General features: G+C 55.0%; 7 protein-coding genes across 7 annotated transcripts; 3 read left to right on the forward strand and 4 right to left on the reverse strand.

The window, feature by feature from the left end:
• Positions 1 to 1,576: 1,576 nt before the first annotated feature.
• Positions 1,577 to 4,045, forward strand: BO86DRAFT_454302 (uncharacterized protein; the record flags this gene model as incomplete). Its single annotated transcript, XM_025677052.1, has 1 exon — positions 1,577 to 4,045. One exon carries the CDS (start codon positions 1,577 to 1,579, stop codon positions 4,043 to 4,045), a length of 2,469 nt encoding a protein of 822 aa, XP_025530707.1.
• A 423-nt stretch (positions 4,046 to 4,468) lies between these two features.
• On the reverse strand, positions 4,469 to 5,582 carry BO86DRAFT_407732 (SDR family NAD(P)-dependent oxidoreductase; the record flags this gene model as incomplete). The annotated part of the gene is made up of 4 exons (XM_025674295.1): positions 5,496 to 5,582; positions 5,183 to 5,436; positions 4,804 to 5,083; positions 4,469 to 4,737 (listed from the first exon to the last, which is right to left on the reverse strand). The coding sequence occupies exons 1-4, from the start codon at positions 5,530 to 5,532 to the stop codon at positions 4,469 to 4,471; spliced, it is 840 nt and encodes a 279-aa protein (XP_025530708.1). The 5' UTR covers positions 5,533 to 5,582.
• A 279-nt stretch (positions 5,583 to 5,861) lies between these two features.
• Positions 5,862 to 7,660, forward strand: BO86DRAFT_356566 (uncharacterized protein). Its single transcript, XM_025669671.1, has one exon. The coding sequence runs from the start codon at positions 6,078 to 6,080 to the stop codon at positions 7,491 to 7,493; it is 1,416 nt and encodes a 471-aa protein (XP_025530709.1). The 5' UTR covers positions 5,862 to 6,077; the 3' UTR covers positions 7,494 to 7,660.
• A 552-nt stretch (positions 7,661 to 8,212) lies between these two features.
• BO86DRAFT_356569 (uncharacterized protein) lies at positions 8,213 to 9,728 on the reverse strand (the record flags this gene model as incomplete). The annotated part of the gene is made up of 3 exons (XM_025669672.1): positions 9,293 to 9,728; positions 8,713 to 9,200; positions 8,213 to 8,642 (listed from the first exon to the last, which is right to left on the reverse strand). The coding sequence occupies exons 1-3, from the start codon at positions 9,455 to 9,457 to the stop codon at positions 8,213 to 8,215; spliced, it is 1,083 nt and encodes a 360-aa protein (XP_025530710.1). The 5' UTR covers positions 9,458 to 9,728.
• Positions 9,729 to 10,591: 863 nt separating this feature from the next.
• Positions 10,592 to 18,276, forward strand: BO86DRAFT_306224 (type I polyketide synthase; the record flags this gene model as incomplete). The annotated part of the gene is made up of 10 exons (XM_025667684.1): positions 10,592 to 10,652; positions 10,723 to 11,503; positions 11,560 to 11,671; positions 11,724 to 14,912; positions 14,964 to 15,158; positions 15,214 to 15,933; positions 15,991 to 16,197; positions 16,267 to 16,344; positions 16,397 to 16,471; positions 16,531 to 18,276. The coding sequence occupies 10 exons, from the start codon at positions 10,592 to 10,594 to the stop codon at positions 18,274 to 18,276; spliced, it is 7,164 nt and encodes a 2,387-aa protein (XP_025530711.1).
• Positions 18,277 to 19,278: 1,002 nt separating this feature from the next.
• Positions 19,279 to 20,235, reverse strand: BO86DRAFT_306507 (uncharacterized protein; the record flags this gene model as incomplete). Its single annotated transcript, XM_025667700.1, has 2 exons — positions 19,279 to 19,887; positions 19,972 to 20,235. 2 exons carry the CDS (start codon positions 20,233 to 20,235, stop codon positions 19,279 to 19,281), a joined length of 873 nt encoding a protein of 290 aa, XP_025530712.1.
• Positions 20,236 to 21,928: 1,693 nt separating this feature from the next.
• BO86DRAFT_376995 (uncharacterized protein) lies at positions 21,929 to 23,322 on the reverse strand (the record flags this gene model as incomplete). Its single annotated transcript, XM_025670566.1, has 3 exons — positions 21,929 to 22,168; positions 22,235 to 22,411; positions 22,483 to 23,322. The coding sequence occupies 3 exons, from the start codon at positions 23,320 to 23,322 to the stop codon at positions 21,929 to 21,931; spliced, it is 1,257 nt and encodes a 418-aa protein (XP_025530713.1).
• Positions 23,323 to 24,334: the final 1,012 nt, after the last annotated feature.

Consider the following 24,334-nt stretch of genomic DNA (forward strand, 5'->3'; position numbering starts at 1 on the left):
TGATCACAGTGATTGTGGCTTTTTTGTTTGCTGAATGTGACGAATCACATAACAATATCGTAAGAGAAGCAAGCCATTGAGGTCCTTCCACCATGCTTAGACATTTCGGACAGTTCGTGTCCGTCTAGCGCGACTTGTTCTCACAGGGGCACACTTAGCAGGAACTCCAATTCTATTAGGCGACGGGCTAGTCGAGTCTCATCAAAAATTTGTCATGCATCTGAGCAACAGAGCAATCGGGACCTGGACGCGGGCGCGCTAGAGTTGTTAGTATCGCTTTTCTTAGATTCACCAGACGCACGGAAGGCCCAAGTACCATGTGGATCCACCACATGGTAACATTAGAGAATGATTGTTTCTCGGACGGAGGCCGGAGGACCAGACTATCACTGAAGATGTAATAGATTTGCAAGCGGACGGGCTTGCTCTTACTGCTAGGGCTTCTAAATTGCAACGGCCATTTTGTTATACCCATCAGCCCTTCATGATCCCATGCACCGCACACACATCTCGAACACAAACAGCGAGTCCGCTGCACAACACACTGGCTACAGGATATGTAGTTTCTCGGCCAGATGCAGGAGCTGGTGAGGGCCACCGCGCTTAAAATTGCCTGTCTTCTTTTCAGCTCCCGCTTGATGACGTTTCGAGCGAGACCGCCACAACTATCAGACAAATCACGCTGCAAGATCAAGGCTTTGTAAAACATCTCATGCGACGCCATCCGCGTGATAGGAAAACTTAATCCCGAGGACTCAGGTTTAGGGAAGGGGATCCCGAATAATATACCCATCTCGATGTGATGGGGACTAGTAGGATGAGGTAGATGTGAGTGTCAGTCTTTCACATCGGAGATCCATTCGCACGGGAAGTCTGGCTGACGCGGAGCCAGCTGAAGGGACTGGCGCGCGCAGAAGCCCATGGCTGCCACATGGGCCGTTTGAACATGACACCGATTGGACGGACGCCTGTTGCCGCTCGGCTTGAGTCGACTTTTGCGGCCCCTCCGAAGAGGAGGCGGAATCGTGTGGAAGCTGAAGAGGGTAGTGGGCGAAGCATTAATAACGCGGCAAGAACAAGCGAGGGACAACAGGTGAGGAACTGAAGAATTCCGAGGGTGGAGGCGGGGTTTTGCACGGACAAGGAGGCCCGGCCCGCATACAAGAAACCATGGGGTAAATCCAGCCGACGAGCCCTAATCCCGCCACTCCAAGTTCCTGCATCCACTCCGTTCCTCAGCTTCCACCAGCTGGAAGATTACAGCTGAGCAACAATGCTCAGACCAAAGCAACATGAACGTGTTCAGCTGAAAAAAAAAAGAATATGCCTCTGTTCACTCACATCAGTGAAACCATAACCACTTCAAAGTGTATAAAGGGCCCAACAAATCCTCCCAGATGCCAGTAGACTCAGCAGCGAGCATTCCATCTCTTCACCACACTTTTCTATCTTCCTCTACAATTCACCAAATCTTGTGCTTTTTTGATCTTTTAACCACGATCTTTATCCCTTCCTTTCCTTTTCCGACAAAAATATTTTTGAAGTCCTTTCTTTCGAACTCATTCTCATTGACGCCATGGCCCCCGCTATTTTGAACGAACCTGAGGTCCCTATTACTCCTCTTCCTGTCACCAAGGAGCTTAATGGGGCCACCAAGCCAGCCAATGGCGTTGACAGCCTGACCACGGCCCTGACCAAATCCAATGGCAATGGCGCCGTCAAGGCGCCCGCCAACGGCCATTACAACGGCAAAGCAGATGGTTTCAGCCACGAATTGGCCGTCGCCAAGCCAATCTGCTTATTCCCCACTGAGGAGGGAAGCTCAGATGTGCTGAGGGTCCTGGACTACAACCCGGCAATCCTAAATGATGCGGCCGCCATTGAGTGGATCGCAGGCCAGCTTCATAAGTCCAATATCGTCAACAGCCACCAGCTCCACAAGCTGGAGGTTCATCATGTGGAGACGGAGCATGTGCAGGATGCCGAATATATGCAAGATATCCTCGAGCTCAAGCGGACAAAGCACACCTCCGATGAGAGTTATATTAAACTCCGGACCAGTATGACCAAGCATCTTCGCAAGGCCCAGGCCGACTCGGAGGGCCTCATGGTGACCATCGCCAAGCTATCCGACGAGCTGAGTCTGGCGCAACGGGCCGAGGCCCTCGCCAAAGCCGACAGCAAGGCGGCGCACGCGCTCCACCAGCAACTTAAGGCAGAAATTGAGACCGTGCGCCACGCGTTGACCCTCGCCCGTGAGCAGCTGATCAAGTTGGTCAAGGAGCGGGATGATGCGGTGCTGGAGTCCGACAAAGCGGAAGGACTCCTCAATATCCGGGATGCAGCGGTTGCGCGGCTCGAGGGCGAGGTGGAGCGGCTGGTGAGCCAGGTCGATTCCTTGCGAGTGAAACTTTCCGATGCTATCAAGGCCAGAAATGCCGCAGCGCTCGACGAGCTCAAGACGCGTCAGCAACTGACGCGCGAGCAAGACACTTGTTCGAACTTAAGAAAGAGGGTCGCGGAGTTGGAACACAAGCACGAGGCCAAGGCGGAATTCATCAGGGGTCTGGAGGCTACAATCCACGAGCTCAGGGCCCAGCTCACCCACGCCAGGACAGAGGTGAAGGAGGCATTGGAGGATAAGGAGGGCCTCAAAACCAGATCCCGCGCGCTGGAGGATCAAATCCGGGATGCTGTGGAGGCTGCAAGTGCCGCCAATGAGACTTTGGTCGTGGCCAAGAAGCAGCTCGACGAGGCTATTTCGACTCGAGAGCACGCGGAGGAGCAACGCACTGCGGCTGAAATCGCCTGGACTCGCGCCGAGCTGGAGAAGCAGGACGCGCAAAGCAAGCACCGAGCCATCCGGGAGCAGTTCATGAAGCTCGAGGCGGATTACGCGCAAGAGCAGCGCGAGAAGGCGACCCTGAAGGAGAAGCTTTCTAAGGCGGAACAACGCGCGGAGTTAGCTTGCCATTTCACGCAGGAGGCCATCGAATGGGGTCAAGCGCTCAACCTTACCAACCATGAACTGTTCGAGCAGTACAAGAAATCCTATAACGAGAAGGTCCAGGCAATTGAGCTGCGGTTTGCGGAAGGGCGTGAGAGAGCTGACTGGCAGGAACAAGCCCGATTGGCCCAGGCTAAGGTTCGGGAGCTGACCGAGGCCTTCTTCAGTGTCTCGAAGCAGAAGGACCGTGCTCAGAACGTCTTGGATGAGTTCCAGAAACAATACAATCAGCTCAAGGAGGGACACCTCCACGAACAGCTGGGATCCCAAAACAAAATTGACCATCTCCAGAAGGAACGAATGAGGTGGGAGACGGTGAGATCGAAGCTGAACAACGAGATCGATATGGCCAAGATCCAACTTGAACAAGCGGAGGCGGCGAAGATCCAGGCCGAGGTGGCGCGGCAGAAGGCCGAGGCGGAGTCAGCGGAGGAGGCGAGGCAGCATGAGAAGGAATTGGAGGAAGCGAAGGCGCGCAATCAGAGAATGGCGAGCGGGTGGGAAGAAATCAACCGCGGCAACAAAACCCGTATCGACGAGCTCGTGCAGAAGACCAAAGAAAAAGACGCGACGATCAAAGGGCTCGAGAAGGACATTGCCGATATCCAGAAAGTCTTGAGCCACGGCCACAGCTTCGGGAAGATCGCGATTCACGACATCTTCCTGGGCGGCCACCGAGTGCAAGACGAGAAGATCTACCAGACCATCGGGGGACACTATGGCTCAGTGGAGAAACTTCCCCTGGTGCGATGCTTCCCGGATGAGATGGACAAGAAGAAGAAGTTGGCGGTGGTGTACACTGTCAAGGGAGAAGAAATTGCTCGGACGGTGGAGGTTGGAGTGAATGAAGGATTGACGTTCCCGGGCAGCAGCACTGCTACTGCTGCTCCTGCTCCTGCTCCTGCCACCAAGTATGCTACTCCTGCTACTGCCACCCCGACTGCGCCTGCCAGCACTACTGCCACCGCCAGTCCCCCCGCTAAGGCCACCCCCGCTGCCACCCCCGCTGCCGCCGCCCCGACTACTCCTACCGCTTGAATGTTCCACCTCCATGACAGTCACTCTCCCTCATCACTATCACTCACTGGCAAGCGCCTTTTTTTCTTATGTGGCTGATGCGTTTTTGTATTCCATCTCGCGCCTTCCTTAATCGCGATCATTCCTTGCTTCTTCTCTTCCATGATTATGTCTGTGTCCGATTGATGTGCTTAATGGTTCCCACTCGTTAATAAGTTAATGCATCTTTATCTAGTAAAATGATTTTACCTAAATTCATACATAATTTCTGTGTCTTATCAACACTACCGTTGGAGCAATCCGGATCCGTGTCTGACCGAGAGGGATCTCTGCCTTTTTGCGCGCCATATCATTCTGAGATAAATCTGAATAAATGTACATCAGCAGCAGCGATGTAAACCAGCATGTTCACACATGCACAGCACCACTCACAAGTACCGATAATCATGTAAACGGCTGATTCGACAACTGCAACGACGACCCGCCATCCACCACCAACGTATGGCCATTGACATAGCTCGCCGCCGGCGACGCCAGAAACACCACCGCGTCCGCCACCTCCTCCGGGTCCGCCAGCCGCCGCATGGGCAGATCCCCCAGCATCGCCGCCTTGACGGCGGGCGCCTGGTCCAGAAACTGCTCCATCATCGGTCCGGTCACGTACGAGGGTGCCACGGCGTTGATTCGGATCCCGTTGCCTGCGTTTTCAAGAGCTAGGTCCGGTTTATTGGAGTCAGCAAAGCGGAAATACCTGGAAATGATAGATGGAGGGAGCTTACCGGCCGTCTGAACCAACCCTTTCACCGCATGCTTGGCAGCAATGTAATTGCCCACGCCTAAAAACGCCCCCTCGGACGCCAGCGAGGTTAGCACTACGATAGAGCCGCGAGTTGGCTTTCTCCGACTTCTCGGGGTTATCAACTTGATCGGTTCCTGGCTGATCATGGCGCGGAGCACCTCGCGGACAACCAAAAAGCACCCGATATTGTGCACCTCGTCCATGCTCCGATAAGCTTCGAGGCTCATATCGCTAATCGTGGTTTGGTTGGCAGCGGGGGTCTTTTCTTTTCCGCCTCGAGGTTGGAGATGTGGTTAGCTAGTCGTCTATCATGATGTCAAACATGGAAACAGCAAGATGACGGGTTGGCTGTACTGTACCCCGGCGGTAGTGACGCAGATATCGATGCGGCCATACAGACCCTTGATCTTGGCGACCAACTCGTGCACTTGCGCCTCGTCGCGGACGTCCACCTGGTAGGCGGTCGCCTTGTAGGCTGGTCGTCGCTCCGCGCAGACGTCGTAGCTGGACTGGGCGGTTTCTTGGGCGTGGGAGAGATTGATGTCCGCGCAGACGAGAGTGGTGAGGCCTTGCGCGACCAGGGTATGGGCGACTGCGCGCCCGATGCCACTTCCTATGATTCGATTAGTTTGATCCACAGGAATCGATAATGGGGATGTCGAGGACGTGTACCACCACCAAAGACCAGCGCGACACCTTCCACTTGCATATTGGGGGCTATGCGAAGTGAATCGATTGCTTATGGTCGGGTGTGTTGTGTTCAAGCAGATTGGTCGATGAATTGACTCGCCGACTTGCATTATATCGAAGACTCTTACAAAGTACGTACTGTACTTTTGGGGATCCCATATCAATCAATTCATGAGGCTCCAGCGTGACTGTAAGGGGCGTCACGCATGATACGATACTATACGTACTTTTTACTTACTGTTAGTGCGTACGCCGTGCCGTTAGCGCTTACCGTTAGTGCTTACGGTGTCTAAGAACTTAATAAGGATCGACCGGAGACTTGCTGGAACCGAGTAAGACCGGGATTGAGGGGTTTAGCCGTGGCAGCGGGCTTTCCCATCGTTGTTGGTCATTGCATGATACGGCCAGATATCAATGCTGAGCCAATTGATCCTAGTCTCCAAGTACCACCGTTGTGCCCCCCATTGCACTATTTCAACTACCTACCGTTGCCATTAACAGCAGAAGCAGCCGCCGCCGCCGCTCCTCATCACCCAGCAATCACATTCCTTCATCGCTTCAATCATGCCGTGGACCGCAGCCAAGGACTCGCCCAACACCTTCACGCGGCCCCTGGGCCCCAATGAGACTTTCATCAAGTTAGTCAGTGACCCTGGCCACCCCTTGGGTCGGGAGCACTGGGCCGTCAATTACACCGTCGCCATCCAACCTCGGGGGCAGTTTACGTCTGCAGATCTTCTCCCAGCCCTCATCCGCTACAGTTGGTTACAGCTGCGCTTCCAACACCCGAGTCTGGCCGCGCATCCCGACGCATCCAACGCCCACGTCGTCTACGTGGTGCCTGATTCGGCCGATGCGCTTAGCCAATGGGCCTCCCAGACCTTCTCCGTCGAGGCCGACGCCCAGTGCGCCGACGATGTAATCCGTCGCATCGCTCCAGCCCCGGACGCCCGACTGTACTACATTCCCCAAACCGGTGAACTACTCTTGCACAGCGCACACTGGCGGATGGACGGAGTGGGCGGCCTTTTCCTTTTGGGTCAACTGGTGGACCTGATGGCTTCGCACTGTGGACAGGAGGAGAAGAAGCTGCGGCCCGAAGCCGCATTTGAGGCTCTTCCCTGGGGATCGGAGGTCGAGCGGCTCGCGCCCCCCGTGGAAGAAGCCGGCAACTTGCCCCTCACGGCGACGGAGGAGCAAAAGGCTATTGCGCACGGGGCGGTGGGGACCTTTGCGCTGGCGGCCGGGGCGGTGGGGGTGCCGTATCTGGGGGACGGCTCGACAGTGCCCGCGGGTACGCGGGCCGCTGAGCTGCGCTTCTCGCCCGCCAGCACCGCCGCCGCCGTGGCCGCCGCCAAAGCCCGCGGGGTCAGCATCACGGCGGCGGTGCATGCCAGTCTCGCCGCCGTCAACTTCCGCCGCGCCATCGCCGACCACCGCCACCAGGGCCGCCACTACACCAGCACCATCAAACAGTCGCTGCGCCCGTACCTGCCTCCCCCGTACTCGACCCCGGCGGTGGCCGCCGCGCTGTTTACCTCGGGCTGGTTAGCCCGCGTCGAACCCGCCTCCAACACCTGGGAGGAGATGGCCCGCAAGTACCAGGCTGAGTATCAGAAAGGGATCAGCAGCGACTATCTCCAGGCCCACCGCGAGTATGCCTCCACCTTGGTCGAGGTCATCCGCAACCTGCCGACGCCGGCGGAGCCCCCCAGCGACATCGATATCAGCAGCATGGGCATCATGGAGCAATATCTGCAGCGCGAATATGGCACCCCCGAGCGCGGGTTTAGTGTCATTCATGCCGGTGTCGGGGTGGAAATGCTGTCGCGCCAGGGCGTGGTCTTTGTCTGGACGTTTCGGGATCAATTGACTCTGCGGCTGGTGTATAACGAGGCATTCCACGCCCCCGAACAGATGACGGAGTTTTTGAAGGACGTTCAGGCGGACTTGTTGACGCAGTTGCAAGTGGTGGAATAGATTTTAAGCGGCAAAACAAAGGATGCGACCGATAGAAGGATGTGATATGTGGGAAGATAAAGGTACACCCACCAACTCGTAGCCAGACTAGTCGTTAGTATGCACGATAGTATGAATCCATTAAGAACAACAGCAGCTTACCACGTTACAACGGAAGATGCTGAGACACAGATACAAATCTACTTTCCTCAAATGATGACTCGTGATGATGAGGCCTTCCATGCTCAATTAGGGACTGCCGAAAAAGATTGCTGAAAGACATGCGAAGGCAGACAGGAAGAGGGGGAGCCAAGCTTGTACCTACGGCAAGCTTGACGGTGATACGCCGCGCAGCCCCTCCCCCAGTATGGCAAGACCACCTGCTAGCACAGGTTGGTCACCGCCCGCTGCGCCCATGTTGATCGGGGCTCTCCTTCCAGACAGCCTCATGTAGCTGAGTTCATCACTCATCCACATCCCCGACAGATACACACACGCTCACACACACACACTTTACCAGAGCCGTCACCTTATTAAGAACAATTCTTTTCGTCCCATCAAGAGACATCGAGAACAAATGAATGAGAGGCATATGGCATCGGTAGGTCCCTAAGATTATACGGTACTTCTCAGCTACCAAACCATTCCGCCGCTCATTTATTTGTAGATTTGTTCAACTCTAAATATTTGTTCAAATCTAGATACGACATCTAAAAAAAAAGCAGAAACAACCCCCGCCCTCAGACACTATCCCGGGTTGCTTCGAAGGTAGTGTTCACATAGATATGATGCCGGCTATCCCTCGGGAGGCTTCTCTCGGGGCCAACACTGGTGTCCAGGAGGATGGTCTCTCGGTCGACTTCTTCTGTCACTTCCCCGAGGGGGTGAAACGATCGTTTGCCACTCAGCAACTCCGCCGTGTTACTGGGCTTGCTGGCGGAGGATGATAACGAGAAGGCGCTGTTCCGGAGCGGCTGTGTTCTTCCGTGCCTCCCGAACCAGCGACGCCCGAGATCCGTGATATTCGGGAGACAGACCGACATGAGCGAGATGGGGCCCTCACACTGCACCCAACAGATATATTCGATGGTGGACCAGGTGAGATCGGCTTCCAGAGCCGAACCCGCCTTGAGAAGCGTGATGAGGCGCCCGAGAGAGACGACGACCACTCTGCGAGCCCACATTCCCCGTTGTTAGATAAGATGGAAAGCTTGCCCTCCAGAGGAAAGGGAGGACTCACGAGTACCCACAAATGAAGAGGCCGATCAGCATGGCCTTCTTCGCCCGGGTCATGTGCAACGACCAGAGCAGGGGCAGCGGGATCAGCAGAATGATCACATCCAGGATGGCACTCGGGGCCGCGGTCCCCGTGAAGAACTTCCACTGCGTGACGCATCTCGAACCGGCCACGGCCTCCCACGAGGCCCGCACGGGCGTGCACTGAAAAGCCGTGGCCAGCCACGACCCGATCAGCCAGCAGACGCACAGGGCGCCCACCGCTGCAAGCGTCGGGCGGACCCAGGGGCCTCCACCCCGCTGGAAGATCCGATGGTAGAAGCAGAGCACCGATAACTTGGGGAAGGTGATGCTGGCATCGTAAAGGAAGGCGGCCGCGAAGATGATCTTGGGGCCCGCGAGTTGATGGCTGACGGGTAAGGTGGCGATGTGACGACCCAACCCCAGGGAGATCCAGTAGAAGATAAGCGACGATTCGGCGATAATGAAGGGCTGGCAACATTCAACGTGTGTGTTAGTCAATGAGTTGGTATGCTTAATCCTTCTTTCGTGGAAAAGAAGGGGGGGGGGGGGATGGCCCGCACCAAAGTTAAGATGGCAAAGGCATCATCGTAGCCAAACCGGTGAGTATGGGAGCTCCAGATGGACCAGCAGCGGAGAGCGACCGAGGCTACAGCTACTGTGAGCATTACCACACAAAAGGCAATGAGCCCCGGTTGCTGGTTGCCATCGGTGTCTGCAGAAGACATCGTATGTTGTCTCTCCCTCTCTCTCCCTCTCGGATTGGAAGGATTGGAAGGGAGCTCATAAACCCAAGCAAAGGAGAGGGGGAGGCTGATCAAAAACTAGCCTGATCATGCCCATCCTGTTCCGAGACTACTACTCCCTGATTAATTAGATCACCCATGTTAGGGGGGGTATCGTGCGAGGCTCTGCAGGATTAGTGCCATGGCTGCAGGATTTAGTCTATCTAACATTGGGGGCGGAAAGAAATCATTACACTACCACGTATATGAGAAGAGGGAAGGGTATTGTTGAATGTACTGTAGTACTTTGGCCATAACGTACTTCCAGCATCTGCAGATTATCTCTAATTAACAGCTGACTTAGAATGTTCATTTCGAAATATATATGAACGTGGAATTTATATCCAAAGATACTACACATCCATCTGGGACACTTTAGGAGTGAAGGAGGAAGGAAGTAAATCTAGACTAGTCTTAGTAAGTCTGAATGAACCCCCTCACACTAGGCATGATACGATGCCTAGATTCTAGACCCTCACAGTAGATACAGACAGTAACCTCGGCTCGAGCAAGTCCCTGTCAAGGAAGTACTGTATTGTACTTAGTCAAGACCCACTCACCCATCACATTCAAATGTGCCGGCAGAACGCCCAGCACGGTTTAGATTAGACTCAGCCTGGAGACCACATATCCGAAACCCTTGCTCCGCCACCCGCGACGGGAAGGCGGGACCCCGGCTAGGGCTAAGGTACCGTACCGTACCGTACCGTACTTAGTTACTACCACTTCGGAAGACAATCCTACTCGTGCCGCTGGCAAACCATCCTCATCCACACTTCCTCTCTCCTCCCTCTCCTTTTCCCCTCCCCGAGTTTGCTATATTGCCACAATTCGGCCCCCTATCTTGGCTTGGCTCACGATGGTGGCCCCATATTCACGAATCATGGCTGTTTGAACGACAGTGGGTTCGATGGCACATCACATAGATACCCCTCCCCCCGCCGCCGCGCGTCTCGATCAAAGGATCGATTAGACTGCAAAGGAAGCGTTGCGCACGTCCCCTCGGCCTTTTGCCTTTTTTTCTTTACCACATACTAGAGGTAATTGGACAGTACCTAGCAACCATCAGGTTTCACAATGGAGCACCCAGAATTGACTCCTGCGCGCCAATGTGAACCCGTCGCCATCGTGGGAATAGGTAGGAACATCAGCTACCCTGATAACCAGTGTATCGGTGTATACTGACCCGTGACTACCTTGCACCTCAGGATGCCGATTACCAGGACAAGCGTCCTCACCATCCAAATTATGGGACCTGCTCGTCCGGAACGAGACGGGCCACGGCCCCGTCCCACCGGAGCGCTACAATGCAGCGGCGTATTACCACCCGGACGCCGAACGGCCAGGGAGCATCAATTCAACGGGGGGGTACTTCATCCGGGAAGACATCCGCGCGTTCGAAAATGCCTTCTTCGGCATCAACAACCTCGAAGCGACGTCCATGGACGCCCAGCAGCGGAAGCTCCTCGAGGTGACCTACGAGGCGCTGGAGAACGCCGGCGTGCCGTTGGAGCGGGTCCAGGGCTCCAATACCGGCGTGTATGTGGGCAACTTCACCAACGACTTCTTGAATATGCAGTACAAAGACCCCGAGTACTTCTCCCGGTACAGTGCCACCGGGTCGGGCCTGACCGTGCTGGCAAATCGGATCACCCACTGCTTCGACCTGCGGGGCCCCTCGCATGTGGTGGACACGGCGTGCTCGTCCTCCCTGTATGCCCTGCATTCGGCGTGTCTGGCCCTCGAGGCCCGCGACTGTGACGCGGCTGTGGTGGCGGCCGCAAACCTCATTCAGTCGCCGGAGCAGCAGATGGTCGCCGTGAAAGCGGGCATCCTGTCGCCAGACTCCATGTGCCATACCTTTGATGAATCGGCCAACGGCTACGGTCGAGCGGAGGGGGTGTCGGCCGTCTATCTGAAGCGGCTCGGTGATGCCCTCAGAGACGGGGACCCCATTCGCTCGATCATTCGGGGAACCTCGGTCAACGGGTAAGTTCCCAATCGCATTGTCGGCCGCCCACAATATCTAATCATCCCCAATCTAGGAATGGTCGAACACCAGGCATCGTCCAGCCCAGTGTGGAAGGACAAAAGGCCGTCATTCGGGCAGCGTATCGCCGGGCAGGTCTGGATCCAGGAGACACGGACTACGTCGAGGTAAGCTTAAACTTCTGAGTGCGGGGCGTGTTAAATTACTCATCGCGGATAGGCACATGGGACCGGCACCAAGGTCGGTGATCCTATTGAGGTTGAGGCCATATCCGGGGTGTTTGATCATCACACGGGGCGGCCTACCCTCGTTGGGGGCATCAAGCCGAATCTGGGTCACAGCGAAGGGGCGAGCGGGCTTTCGAGCCTGATCAAAGTCACTCTCGCGCTCGAGAATAAGTTACTCCCTGCAACGGTCGGGGTGAAGGCCATTAACCCCAGCATCCGAGCAAAGGAATGGAACGTGGATATTGTAACTACCAACCAAGTGTGGCCGGTATCCCGCGTCCCGCGAGCCTCGGTCAATTCGTTTGGCTTTGGAGGTTCCAACAGCCATGCGATTCTGGAAGCAGTGCCGACAGATCAACTGGCCAGCGCCGGTGGGCATTCGTTAGTAGACGGAAATGCCGAGGACGGGCTCTATCTGTTAGCTCTCTCGGCTCGGTCTGAGACCTCCCTTCGACAGATGGCTAGTAACTTGGCTGAATTCGCTGCTGCTAAGTCGAGCCATCCTGTTCAAATCAATGATCTGGCTTTCACATTGAGCTGTCGTCGCTCCAGAATGGCTGCTCGTGGCTATCTCATCGAATCTCAAGCGAGTCTAAGCAAGGGAGTCAATGTGGCGAATCTGAAAGTACGAGAGTCGGCCAGCGAAGGGGCATCCCTGCCGTTAGTCTTCGTTTACACCGGACAGGGCGCACAATGGACTGGGATGGGCAAGGAGCTCCTGAGACAGAAAACCGTGTTTAGGAAGACTATCAGTTATCTTGACTCGTGCCTCCAAGCCCTGGAACCTCCAGATGCGCCTGCCTGGACGCTGGAGGGTCTGCTGCGCGGTGATTATCAGACCTATGACACAAGCGCCGCGAACATATCACAGCCCCTCTGCACGGCAGTGCAAATTGCGTTAACGAATCTCCTCAAAGACTGGGGTGCCCTGCCAGAGATGGTGGTGGGCCACTCCTCCGGCGAGATAGGAGCGGCGTATGCGGCCGGAGCGATCGATGCCCGGCAAGCAATCCTTGCATCGTATTTCCGCGGAGCTGCTGTCGCTGACGACTCCACCCAGGGCTCCATGGCTGCCGTGGGACTTGGGAAAGATCAGGCCGCGGCGATCATCGAGGAATGTGCGTTGGGGGACTCTGTGACTGTCGCATGTGCGAACTCGCCGGAGAGCATCACCGTGAGTGGTGACACAGCGGCCGTCGATTCTCTGCTCAAGGTGTTCCAGGAGAGAGGCATCTGGGCTCGAAAGTTAAAGACTGGGGGCAAAGCATATCATTCGCACCATATGAAGGTTCTGGGCCCGATATATGAGGCCTTGCTCCAGCGCTATTGGGATAAGGCCGATGGCCCCCCCATTGATGGCCTCGTTTTCGAAGACGTCGATGGTCCGGCGACATCAGTGGTCATGATTTCTACCGTGACTGGTGGGCTGGTCACCACAAGTCAAGTCGGGATGCCCACATACTGGCGTACAAATCTCGAATCTCCGGTGCGATTTGCTGAAGCCATCAAAAAGATCCTGGCGCAGACCAGTTATCATCTGGTAGAATTGGGGCCGCACTCGGCGCTGCAACTCCCCATCAAGCAGACTGCCTCCACCCTCGAGCAATGTCGCTTTATCTATGACTCCGCTCTGATTCGTCACCAAGACGCCTCGTTGACTATCCTTCAGCTGGCCGGCTCGCTGTTTTTGCATGGACACGATGAGCTTCGATACCATAAGATGCTTTCGGATGGATCCCAGCCGCATGTCGTAGTAGATTTGCCTTCTTACCCTTGGGACTATAGCGCTCCCACTCTGTGGGCCGAGCCTCGCGCCAGTACCGAGTTCCGCCACCGCAAATATCCACGGCACGATCTTCTCGGATCCCAAGTGTTGGGAGGGAGCACCGCAGGAGTGACGTGGCGAAATTTATTGAATCTCAATGAGATTGAATGGCTCACGCATCACTGTCTGGGCCCGTCGGTGGTCTTTCCTGCCGCGGCATATATCGCAATGGCAGTGGAGGCGATGTGCCAGGTTGCAGGTCTGCAGCTGGAAGATTGTCCTGGAGTGGAGCTTCGCGATCTCAACTTCATCAAGGCTCTTGACATGGACGCGGGGAGAAAGTCAACCGTGGAGATCTTCACCGAGATGCAATCGATGAGCATTTCCAGCCTGACGAGCTCCGACAAATGGTGGAAATTTCGTGTGCTCTCGATTGACAGTGATTCCCAGGCGACCATGCATATGAACGCGGCCGTGCGCCTAGCAGAAACAACCTCGCCGCGGATTAGTCGAACCATCAAGCTCGATAGATCAACCATGCAGCAAGATGCGGTCCGTGTTTGGTACGACAAGTTCACCCGAGAAGGGCTCAACTGGGGTCCCCGGTTCGCGGTCATGGAGGAGGTCTTCCGCGACCGTGCGCGCGCGGCGCACGTAGCGGCGGCCACCACACATCTTCAGCGTGGTGAACCCTTCGGTCGATACATCGCACATCCAATCTCCATCGATGCAATGCTGCAGACGGCCTTCGTTGCAACCACTGCCGGCTGGGTAAGTAAGCTACGAGCGACGGTCCCCGTTGCGATGGATTCGGTCTACATAGCGCCCCCGTCGGCCCTCGACATGGATACCGACCGACCGTGGTGCATTGACACCAAGGCGGAGAGTGTGGGATTTGGCACGGTGAAGATCGATGCAGAGCTGTTCAACTCGTCTGGCCAAGTCTTGGTCAGAATGAGCCAAGCTCGTTGTATTGCGTACCAAGGGAACAAACATACGGAAACGCCTGAGCAACGCAATCCTCTCGTGCGAGCCGCGTGGAAGCCCGCGCTCTCTGCGCTAACCAGCCGGGGCCTTGACGAGTACCTGAACCGATTCGTACAGAGCTGCAGGTCTCGAGAATCGGCTGATGAGAGCGTGCTGCGCCTGGCCGGTGCACTGGATTTGGCCTGTCACCAGCGGTGTAACAGCAACATCTTCGAACTCGGCAATCAAAGCCAAATAGCGGAAGCTGTCCGTGGGCTTCTACGTGTTGACTCCTCTTTCGGAAGGTATAACACCTACTATCGTGGGTTCCTTGCAGACGGCGATCTGGTTGGTGAGGAGGTTTTTTCAGTAACTGCAGAGGAGCAGAACTCGGTGTGTCCAGCGAGGATCCCCCAGGACAAGAAGTTTGATATAATCCTTGTCCCCTCTGTTAGTTTAACTACTGCGTTGCGAGTTTGACTTGATACTGATAGGCGATAGGTTGATTGTTGGACGCCGGCCCTTTGCAGTAGGCTCACACCGGGAGCAACTGTCATCGTGGTAGGGGATGCACCACCCAGTGACGATTTCGCTTGGACAAATGTCATCAAAGGAAATGCTCCCTCTCTTGTGACAGTCACGACCACAAGCGGCCTTGCGAGGAAGGCAAAGGCGGATAAATCCCCAATAATCGTGGTAAGTTCTTTTTCGACTGCCGCCAAAACACGTCCGATTTCTAACAAACGTACAGGTGACCCGAGATGACAAGACTACACCCCTGGATCTACAGCTTCAAAAGACCCTACAAGGACATTTCAGATCCGTCGTCAACATCGTTGGCTTGTCCCAGGTCAGCCCCGCGACCGTGCCGGACCGATCCTTCGTTGTATCCACCTTAGAGCAGCAGCAGCCTCTGCTGACCACGATCAACGAGCATGAATTGGCACAGCTCCAGAGTATAACCGATCGCGTAGCGAAGATCGTATGGATTGTCAACGGCGGCTTCATTGGGGGAGAGAAGCCCGACTTTGCGCCCGTTCTGGGACTTTCCCGCGCGCTAATGCTCGAACAGCCTTCACTCCAATTCGCGGTTTTCGACGTGGAGGGTGAGAGTTCATCAGCCTCATCTGCTGCTGCTGCTGCTGCTGCCGCTGACACTCTGCGGAACATTGTTCATGTATTGGACCAACTGGTCCACGACCCGGAGCCGGACTTCGAATTCTCGCAACGGGACGGCGTCCTCCATCTTTCTCGCTGGGAGCCAGACGAGCGTCTTAACGAGACCTTCCGTCTCAAACAGAACAGGGAAACCCTTGATCTCCCTCTCGCAACTGCTCGACGTTGCAAATTGGGTATCAAGGACCCGGGGCAGATGGACACGATCCACTTTGTGCAGGAGGAGCATCATCCAACGGCCTTGCAGCCGGACGATGTGGAAATCAGCGTGCGAAGCGTCGGTATGAATGCCAAGGTAGGTACCGCTCTTATAAAGACTTTTTAAAAGAGGGGTCGGTAACGAGAAACATAGGATCTGTACGCTATTAGTGCCAAGGTGGACACCAAGGATGCATCATGCTCGTGCGAATGTGCCGGTGTTGTGACCGCGGTGGGCGACAATGTTTCCGAGTTCAAGGCCGGGGATCGTGTCGTTGCAATGGCCCCCGGCCATTTTGCAACCGTCGAGCGCTTTCCACACTGGGCGGTGTCGAAATTGCGCGACGAGGAGGATTTCACGGTACGTAAAGTGTTTCGCATTCCGCATTCCTTCAATTACACAAGCAGAAGGCTCATGCATCATGCGCAGACGACCTCCACTATTCCAATTGTTTTCTCAACGGTCATTTATGCACTGAAGTACCGGGCAAGTCTGCAGCCAGGGGAGGTAAGTTTTATAAGATAATCACTCGCATGATCTGGGGCTTACTCGGTCTAAGACTGTTCTCATTCATTCCGCTGCCGGAGGAGTTGGGCTTGCGGCTATCCAATATGCGAAGCATCTCGGAGCAAAGGTAAGATTGCTAGAGGCTCAGCTGTAATTGATTTGGGATAGCACTGACTCACGCGACAGATTTTCGCCACTGTCGGGAATGAGTCTAAGAAGTCATTTCTGGTTGAGAAGTACGGTCTGGACCCCTCGCATATTTTCAGCTCGCGGAATTCCTCCTTCCTACCTGCCATCATGGAAGCGACGTCTGGACAGGGAGTGGACGTGGTCTTGAACTCTCTCACCGGGGATCTCCTGCGCAGCAGCTTCGAAGCCTGTGCCGACTTTGGCCGCTTCGTCGAAATCGGGAAACGTGACATCCTCGACCATGGGGTCCTGGACATGTCCACGTTCGGCCGCAACGTCTCCTTCATGGCCTTCGACCTGTCCAACCTCTATCTCTCCACCAAGCTCACCCATCATCAACTCTGGAAAGCCCTCTTGACGGAGAGTCTGGATCTAATACGATCCAAGATCTGCGAGCCTTGCTTCCCAATCAAGACCTTCGATGCGTCGGATATCACCGATGCGTTCAGGCACTTCTCGCTGGGCACGCGACTGGGCAAGGTGACCGTATCGTTCCAGGACCCGAACACCAAGATCAGGGTGATTCCGACTAAATACGAAACAACCTTCAGTGCTCACAAGTGCTACCTCATGATCGGGTGCCTGGGCGGGCTCGGCCGCAGTCTGTCCAAGTGGATGATATCGAGCGGGGCCCGCCGGTTCATCTTCATGGGTCGATCCGGCACCGATAAGGCCGAGGCACAGGACATGGTCGACGATCTCCAGGCCCAAGGCGCCCACGTCACCGTGATCCGGGGCGATGTGTGCCAGTACGAGGATGTGGAACGCGCCGTCGCCGCGGCGGCGGATTGTCCCATCGGGGGCGTCATCCAGGCCGCCATGGCGCTCAGCGAGGCTCTCTGGAGCGAAATGTCGCACCGCGCATGGCATACGACCCTGGGGCCCAAAGTGCGGGGCACCTGGAATCTGCACCGTGCGCTGTCAAACCAGCCCCCCTCCGAGCTGGACTTCTTCGTCATGACTTCCTCCATCTCCGGCACGGTGGGCACGGCGACCGAAAGCAACTACTGCGCGGCCAACGCCTTCCTGGACGCGTTCGCGCGGTACCGCAACCGCCTCGGGCTCCCGGCCATCTCGATCGGCTACGGCATGATCTCGGAAGTCGGGTACCTGCACGAACACCCGGACATCGAAGCCCTCATGAAGCGTAAGGGCATTCACCCCATCAACGAAGACGAGCTCCTCCAGATCATGAACCTGGCGCTCGGGAATCAGGGGCCGTGCACGTGGGACGCCCGCTACGACCATCTGGCAGGTAGCCACCTCCTCACTGGCGTCGAGTTCATCGGTCTGCACGAGCAGCGCGACCGCGGCTTCGAGGGCGACAACCACGTCTTCGCCGATCCTCGCGCGGCACTGTTCACCGCATCCTTTGACCGCCGCCGCGCCGCGGCCGAGACACAGCACAGCACCACCACCGCGACGCAGCATCTCCCCGCAGACATCGCGCGCGCGGTGCTGCTGCTCCGCGGCAAGCAAGATCCCGCGGCCCTTCTCCCTGCCCTGTGCGCTGTGGTGTCGAAGAAGATCTCCAACCTCATCCTCCTCCCGGAGACGGAATTGGATCCGGATCGGCCCCTTGGTGATTTCGGGTTGGACTCGATGCTGGCGGCCGAGTTTCGGACGTTTGTGTTCCGCACCTTTGAGGTCGATGTGCCTTTTGTGGTGCTGTTGCAGAGGAACACGACGGTCACTTTGCTGGCGGAGTTGATTGCGCAGGGTTTGCTGCAGGTGGGTGCGTAGGTGCTGGGCTTGGGGATAGGGATAGTGTGGTCAATGGTAATCATAGCGATCAGAATGAAGATGGAAATGTTCATCCCTGGTGTCTGTAGGTGGCCTTATGGCTCGATGGGCTGTAGAAGCATGATAGAGAGCGCGGGGGAACCTCTGCAATACTGTACACCCTGACTCGTCATCCTTCTTGTTTTTATTCTCTCCCCCTTTGTTTTGCCTAAGCCGTGAGTAAAAGGCGGCCGGTGCCTGTTACACCTTAGCAGAACGCCGCAAGAGGACTTCCTAAGCATTCTGTCCGTGCTTCAGTCACCAAAATAAAAGCTCGGCGCTATCGTAGTCACTTTCCAGTGGCTTCCAGCAAAACACTTCCTAGTTTTTCCACACGGAGCTCAATCCAGATTCCCCCAGACCGTTTCTGGGTATAGACAGATACGCCTGCCCTCCGCCGACGTCGGAACCAAAGAGTCCGCTCTCAGGAGTCACAGTAGTTGGCCGTTGTTCCCGGATCTGAACAGGGGTGAAAAGCACCCAGATGTAATGGACAGTCATAGCGTGATAGAGTGAATTGAAGTGACAACTTGAAGTAATCAAAGCGAATTCTGTGACGGGAAATGACAGTATTGGACCATGTCTGACTCCAAATCTCACTCCGAGGACTTAAGGTGTACTGTCTTGCACTGTACCTGAATCAGAAGTAGTAGGCCTGTCAAGACCTGGTTCTCGGCACTCAGCGAGGTCTCCCATACAAGTTGAGCACAGTTGAGCGGGACGGGGAGCCCTCAGCTAGTTTCCCACCCCTCTACCTGGCTACCATCCATCTGCATCTCAAGTCTAGCGGGGTATCTCCGCCTCAAAGACCGAGTCAGTGCCGAGCCTTGGATATGCCGATCACCACTCCGGCACTCAGCGACCCCGGCCCAGGTTTAGCTCCACCGGCACCTCCATCAGTTTCAGATAGAGCGATTGACACAACAGACCGACCGAGGACCGCGCCAGAGCCCGAGCCCATCATCAAGATATATCAGACAGCTCAGTCCAGGGATCCTGCGACCCTATAACACGATACTGCGTGACAAAGACATCCGTGGGTTTCGTCCAGTCCAACCTGTCATTCTTCGTGCGCACCACCGACCGCCACATCTCCCGCTTGTCTTTCCGTCCCTCCCAGGCAAACAGAGAATGCGCCCACTTTCCGCCAAACTCCTCTCCTCTCTTGTTCTTTTCTTGGGCCCATGCGACATCGTTCGTCCCCTCCAGGTTTAGGTTCTTCTCGCCCCACTCCTCGGACACGTTGGTCCCGTCAACCACCTCGCACAGCTGGAGCATGTCCCAGGTATCTAAACAGCTCTGGAGCAAGACCTCCAGCCGGGGATACGGCAACCCTCTAAGACTGCGCGTGAAGCTGGACGGGTCGCAGACCATATGCACGTCGACGGCCGGCACCAGGAAGAAGTAATGGTTGATCCCGCGGCTTTTGAACCGGGGGTAGGTGTGGATCAGCGAGCAGGGACTGTAATAGGGCCACGGGGTGACGGGGCGATACTGCGCTGCGTACGGGGGTGACTGCAGGAGCTCTGCGGCCTGGGCTACGCGCTCGGTGGGGACGCAGATCTCCCAGTCCTGCGAGAGCTTAAGAAAGGGATACGTGCCAGGGTACAGTACATACTCCGTAGAGCGAGGTCCGGAGCGACGCACCGAACTTACCTCGCGGACGCGGCCGGCGCCGTAGAACACGAGCGCCGCGACCCCCACCAGACAGCACGGGATCCCATGCTGCTCCAGCACGCGAGTCACGGCGAGGGTATCGTCCGTGCCATAGCCGCCGTTGGACGCGCATCCGTGGCTGTCCGTGGACGCGGTGTCGGAGCCGGAGCAGTCTCTGGGTTCGTCGGTTGGGTCGTCACTGTTTACCCCGGCCGGCGCAGCAGGGCCTGGGGATGGCAGGGGATGGCGTTTGAGCCAGCTCATGGTCACGCTGATCGATGCAGATCGGGGGGTGATGGTAGAATTCCGCGGAATCCACAGAGTAGATAGAGGCGTAATTGGAGGTGCCCCACCTTCATCGGTGTAACCATTTCGCCGTTTCCGTCATGTACTTTACTTTACAAAGACCTCGAAACCATCATCATCAAAGTTGAGTCTGTGGTCAGGCATAGCGAGCAGCCATGATTTAGCTGGTCACCGGTGAGAATATGCCGCACAACCCAAAAAGACAAAACATACAACAGAAGGGATTCGCTGGTGGTCACCCACCCAACTACTAACCTCCCGGCGTGTGGCTTAAGTACGGCTGAGCGGACGGGAAGCCCTGTTTTCCACACCCTGTGGTCGTATGTGCTGGATCTTTGGTTGAGAAGTACTATAGCCCCAGGTTTGATGCTTTCTTTGGCATTACACTACAAACCATACAGCAAAGCTTAGTTGTTGGGTTGTTTAGTACGTGTTCACTGTCGCACTACCCGGTTCTCTGAGATAGATTGATACAGGTCTTGGTCAGTTATCACCGAGACTGTCTGGTCAAGTATGTGTGAGGACCCTAAACAACAAGTATTGCTACTAGCCCTAAGAATAAAGGGGGAATGTGGATATATGGGAAGTGTCGTATTGTAAATGTACTAGTCTTCAAATAAATCTTGAGCCGAGTAGAATGCAGTTCACTGAGTGGTTGGCGGTGTTTCCAAACAAGGGCAACTCACAAAGCCTTCTTTGTGGTGGAGCAAATGTGTTTAGCATAGTAAGACCTACATAACAATTCAATGCATGGATCACGGTTTGCTTATTGCAGTGTAAGTCATAGACACGTGACTTGGAATCAGACATTGTGGTATGATTTCCGGTATATCGGTTTGTAATGTGATTTTCACTTGATCCAAAGGGGCGATGAAATCCGTTTACAGCGAAAGTCTATGGGGAGAGAGCTATACCTGCTGATGATCGTACCAAGGGGATATACCGATATTCGTATAAGAAAGTCGACTAGGAGGGTGTACAAGATTGATATATCGCGGCTACCAAGTAACAAAGGATCGTTATAACGAGTGGATGGCAGTTCGACTGACGGGCGCAGAACCAGCTCGAAGACATGATAAGCTCTGATAGATAGGCAACTCAGGCGGTAGGTATCCTATACAGAAATGAGGGCAAGAAAACCAGCGTATAGGGTTGTAAGACAAGAACCTTAGAAATCTAAAGGGATCATAGTCTTCCAGGAACAGTGGCAAAAATACTATGAAAGATAAGAACAAATAGTATGACTTTTTTTTGGACACTAGAGTCTGCGTGACAGGTTTTAAGAGCCAAAATATGTTACTAAATATATTAAGAAATGATTATATGGGTAAGTAGAAGCCGCAGCTTAGCTTTAGATTCATTAGTAATTATTAAAAAGTAGTTTCTAATTCTTTTTATAATATTACATGAAGCCTTAAGCCTCCTATCTGTAGGTGAATATTTTTTCAAAAAAAGATTAGATACTTACTTAGTATGTATAAATGATTTAGCCGAAAGGGAGGAAAGAAAAGTTAGGTAATCGATATAGCAGAGTATTAAAGCTGCCGCTGCATCCACAATACTACATGTACTAGACAGGGAATAAGTAAATAAACTACTAAGTATTCCAGCCATGTAAACAATTAAGAGGACTGCAAAAACCGCGTTCCGTTTAATTGAGTTGTTGCCCATAGTAATCTCGAAGCTCAAGATCCGGCAGGTTTTTGAAATAAGCAGTTGCACCGATCGGAATCCGGTCATTCTCGATATACAGGCTTTCGCTGGGACCCTTCAAGATGCTGATGACCCCGAACCCCTCCTTTCGTGTCCAAAGGGGAAATACGGCCTTCGAACGTGTGGGGCCGAGAGCTGACGGCGCAAGCTTCTTTTTGGTGACAGGGCTAAGAAAGGTCTGTGATCCCGAGGACATCAGTTACCTGGCCAAGTGAAGACATCTCGGGCTTCGCCCGCCCCTTACCATTGTGCTAATATTGACGCCGGCGCCAGTGCTTGAAGCCGATATCCCTCCTCCAGAGACCAGACGGTTGGGTCGATACTTGGACACGACCACGGTGATTTCCTCCGAGTGCTGGTTGACGACCCAAACGCACGGCGGGATGCCCTTCGCAGCTCGCACAAGCGCACCTATACCTCCCTACACAAGGAGTTCAGATATCAGCCATGATTGGCAAGAAGCATTGGACATTTGGCTACCACTGGACTGACCTTTGATGCCCGAGGTACAACCGATGGTTGGGACGGAAGGGCCCTCCAGCTGGCGTCAGCCTCTGGCTCTGGGATCTCGTTGGCGGCCATAGGCTCCTCTCTCGACCATTCCCGAATGGCATAATCAGCATTAGGCCCAGGATCTTGCTGCGTGAAAGGCAAGAGGGAATACGGAACCTGAAGCACATCATAACGGATGGGGGTGGCGCGGGGCTCGGGCTTGATGGTACGTGTGCCTCCGTACGTGATGCAGTTTGCCAGCTGCTCCAGGTTGGATTGGGGCCCCCGCCTCCCCTTCTGGCAACGATCACGATTTGCCAGATGCCTGAGATCCACAGCAGGATCGGTGAGAATTAGCACGATTTGCTCATCCACGGGCTGCGAACTCGGGACCCCTTCTGGCCACGTCACGCCCATTCCTTTTAGGGCCTCGAACTCGCCTCCACCACCAAGTGTATAAGATTGATCAGGTTCCAGCTTGATCCCTGTTGCATCATCTCCTGAGAGCAATCCGATTATTCCCGCCTTATTGATGCCGAATACTGTTACATAAACGGTGCTGGTACCCCTGTTAGTCAGCCGGATGTAGATTCGATCGTGTTCGACCAGAGTGCCGCTACCGTTCTGTGGAATGATCCTGCCCCGATCGCCTTGATATACTATACCGATTTCGGTCTCGACGTTCTGTCGCAGCGCCTCGTCATCTTTTCCGCTCTGGAGGGCGAGCAGGTGTTGTGCCCGGGCGAGATGTTCGGCTGCCCGCACTATAGTCGTGAACGCAGCAGCTGACGATACATCGTCTGGAAGCTGCTGGGCTGCAATCTGAATACCGTCCCACATGCGTATAGTCACTTGACCGTGATCATGCTGGAATTCCAGCAGGGGTTCACGATCGTGCAGTGCCAAGAATTTTGATTTCTGGATGGCCTCTTGCAACCCCCCCAAGACAGGCGGGGCTTTGACCGGCCATCCAGGCAAGCTTTGCTCGACCAGAAAAGCCAACACCCCTTGATCAAGTATGCTACCTGTCGAGGTTGGGGTCCCTGGACTTTGCTCGCTCTTTGTAGGTGAGCTCTTGGCGTTTGACGACAGGGAATGGGTCAGGTTATGGGCCTTCGCGTCTGAGAGGCCTTCCAAGTCCTGGTAGAACTTTTTCCCGCACTCCTCATGTTGTTTTAATCCACATATCAGCATGAAGGGTGCCCAGTAAGCGGGCGACGAATTGTTCAAGGGTTGCGTGTTCTCCAATGGCTGCACATCTCGATGTAGCGCGAGTCGCCTAGGACGCGGCATTCTCCCGCGTTCTTCTCCAATTCTTGCTCCACAGGAGTCGCTGGATTCGGGCTTGGGTAGAGGGACATCGTGTCGGAGCTTTTCCTGTGCGTTACGCAAGGCATCTGGAAATGATTGACCCTCGCTGACTCCTTGGTAGAAATGCGAGATCAGTTCACAAGTTGCTTCATCGTCTACAGGCCACAGGCTGACCAGTACTGCACGGGCTCCAGCGGCAAGGAGCGCGCGACTGAAGCCCACGACATCGTTTCCAGCAGTCAAGGCCCCCTGTCCAGTCTGACACGCACTGAGCACAACAAGATCAACGTCGAGGTGCAAATCCACAAGTTCTAGTACGGACAGTTCATGCTTATTGGCAAGACTTATGGAGGAGAGAAGAGGAACGTCTGCGACGACTCGACAATGTGTCGCAAGATGGAGAATCGAATGGTCGCTGATATGCGTGCGGAAGTTCGAGATGTTGGCTTCGGCACCAATAAAGCATTTGGTGTTCGGCAGGATCTGCGCAATGCGTGATACTTCCTGCTCGGTGCCTGGGAGAGGATCTGCGCGATGGTGC

This window comes from Aspergillus japonicus, assembly GCF_003184785.1.
Source record: "Aspergillus japonicus CBS 114.51 unplaced genomic scaffold BO86scaffold_8, whole genome shotgun sequence".
NCBI classification, from domain to species: Eukaryota; Fungi; Ascomycota; class Eurotiomycetes; order Eurotiales; family Aspergillaceae; genus Aspergillus; species Aspergillus japonicus.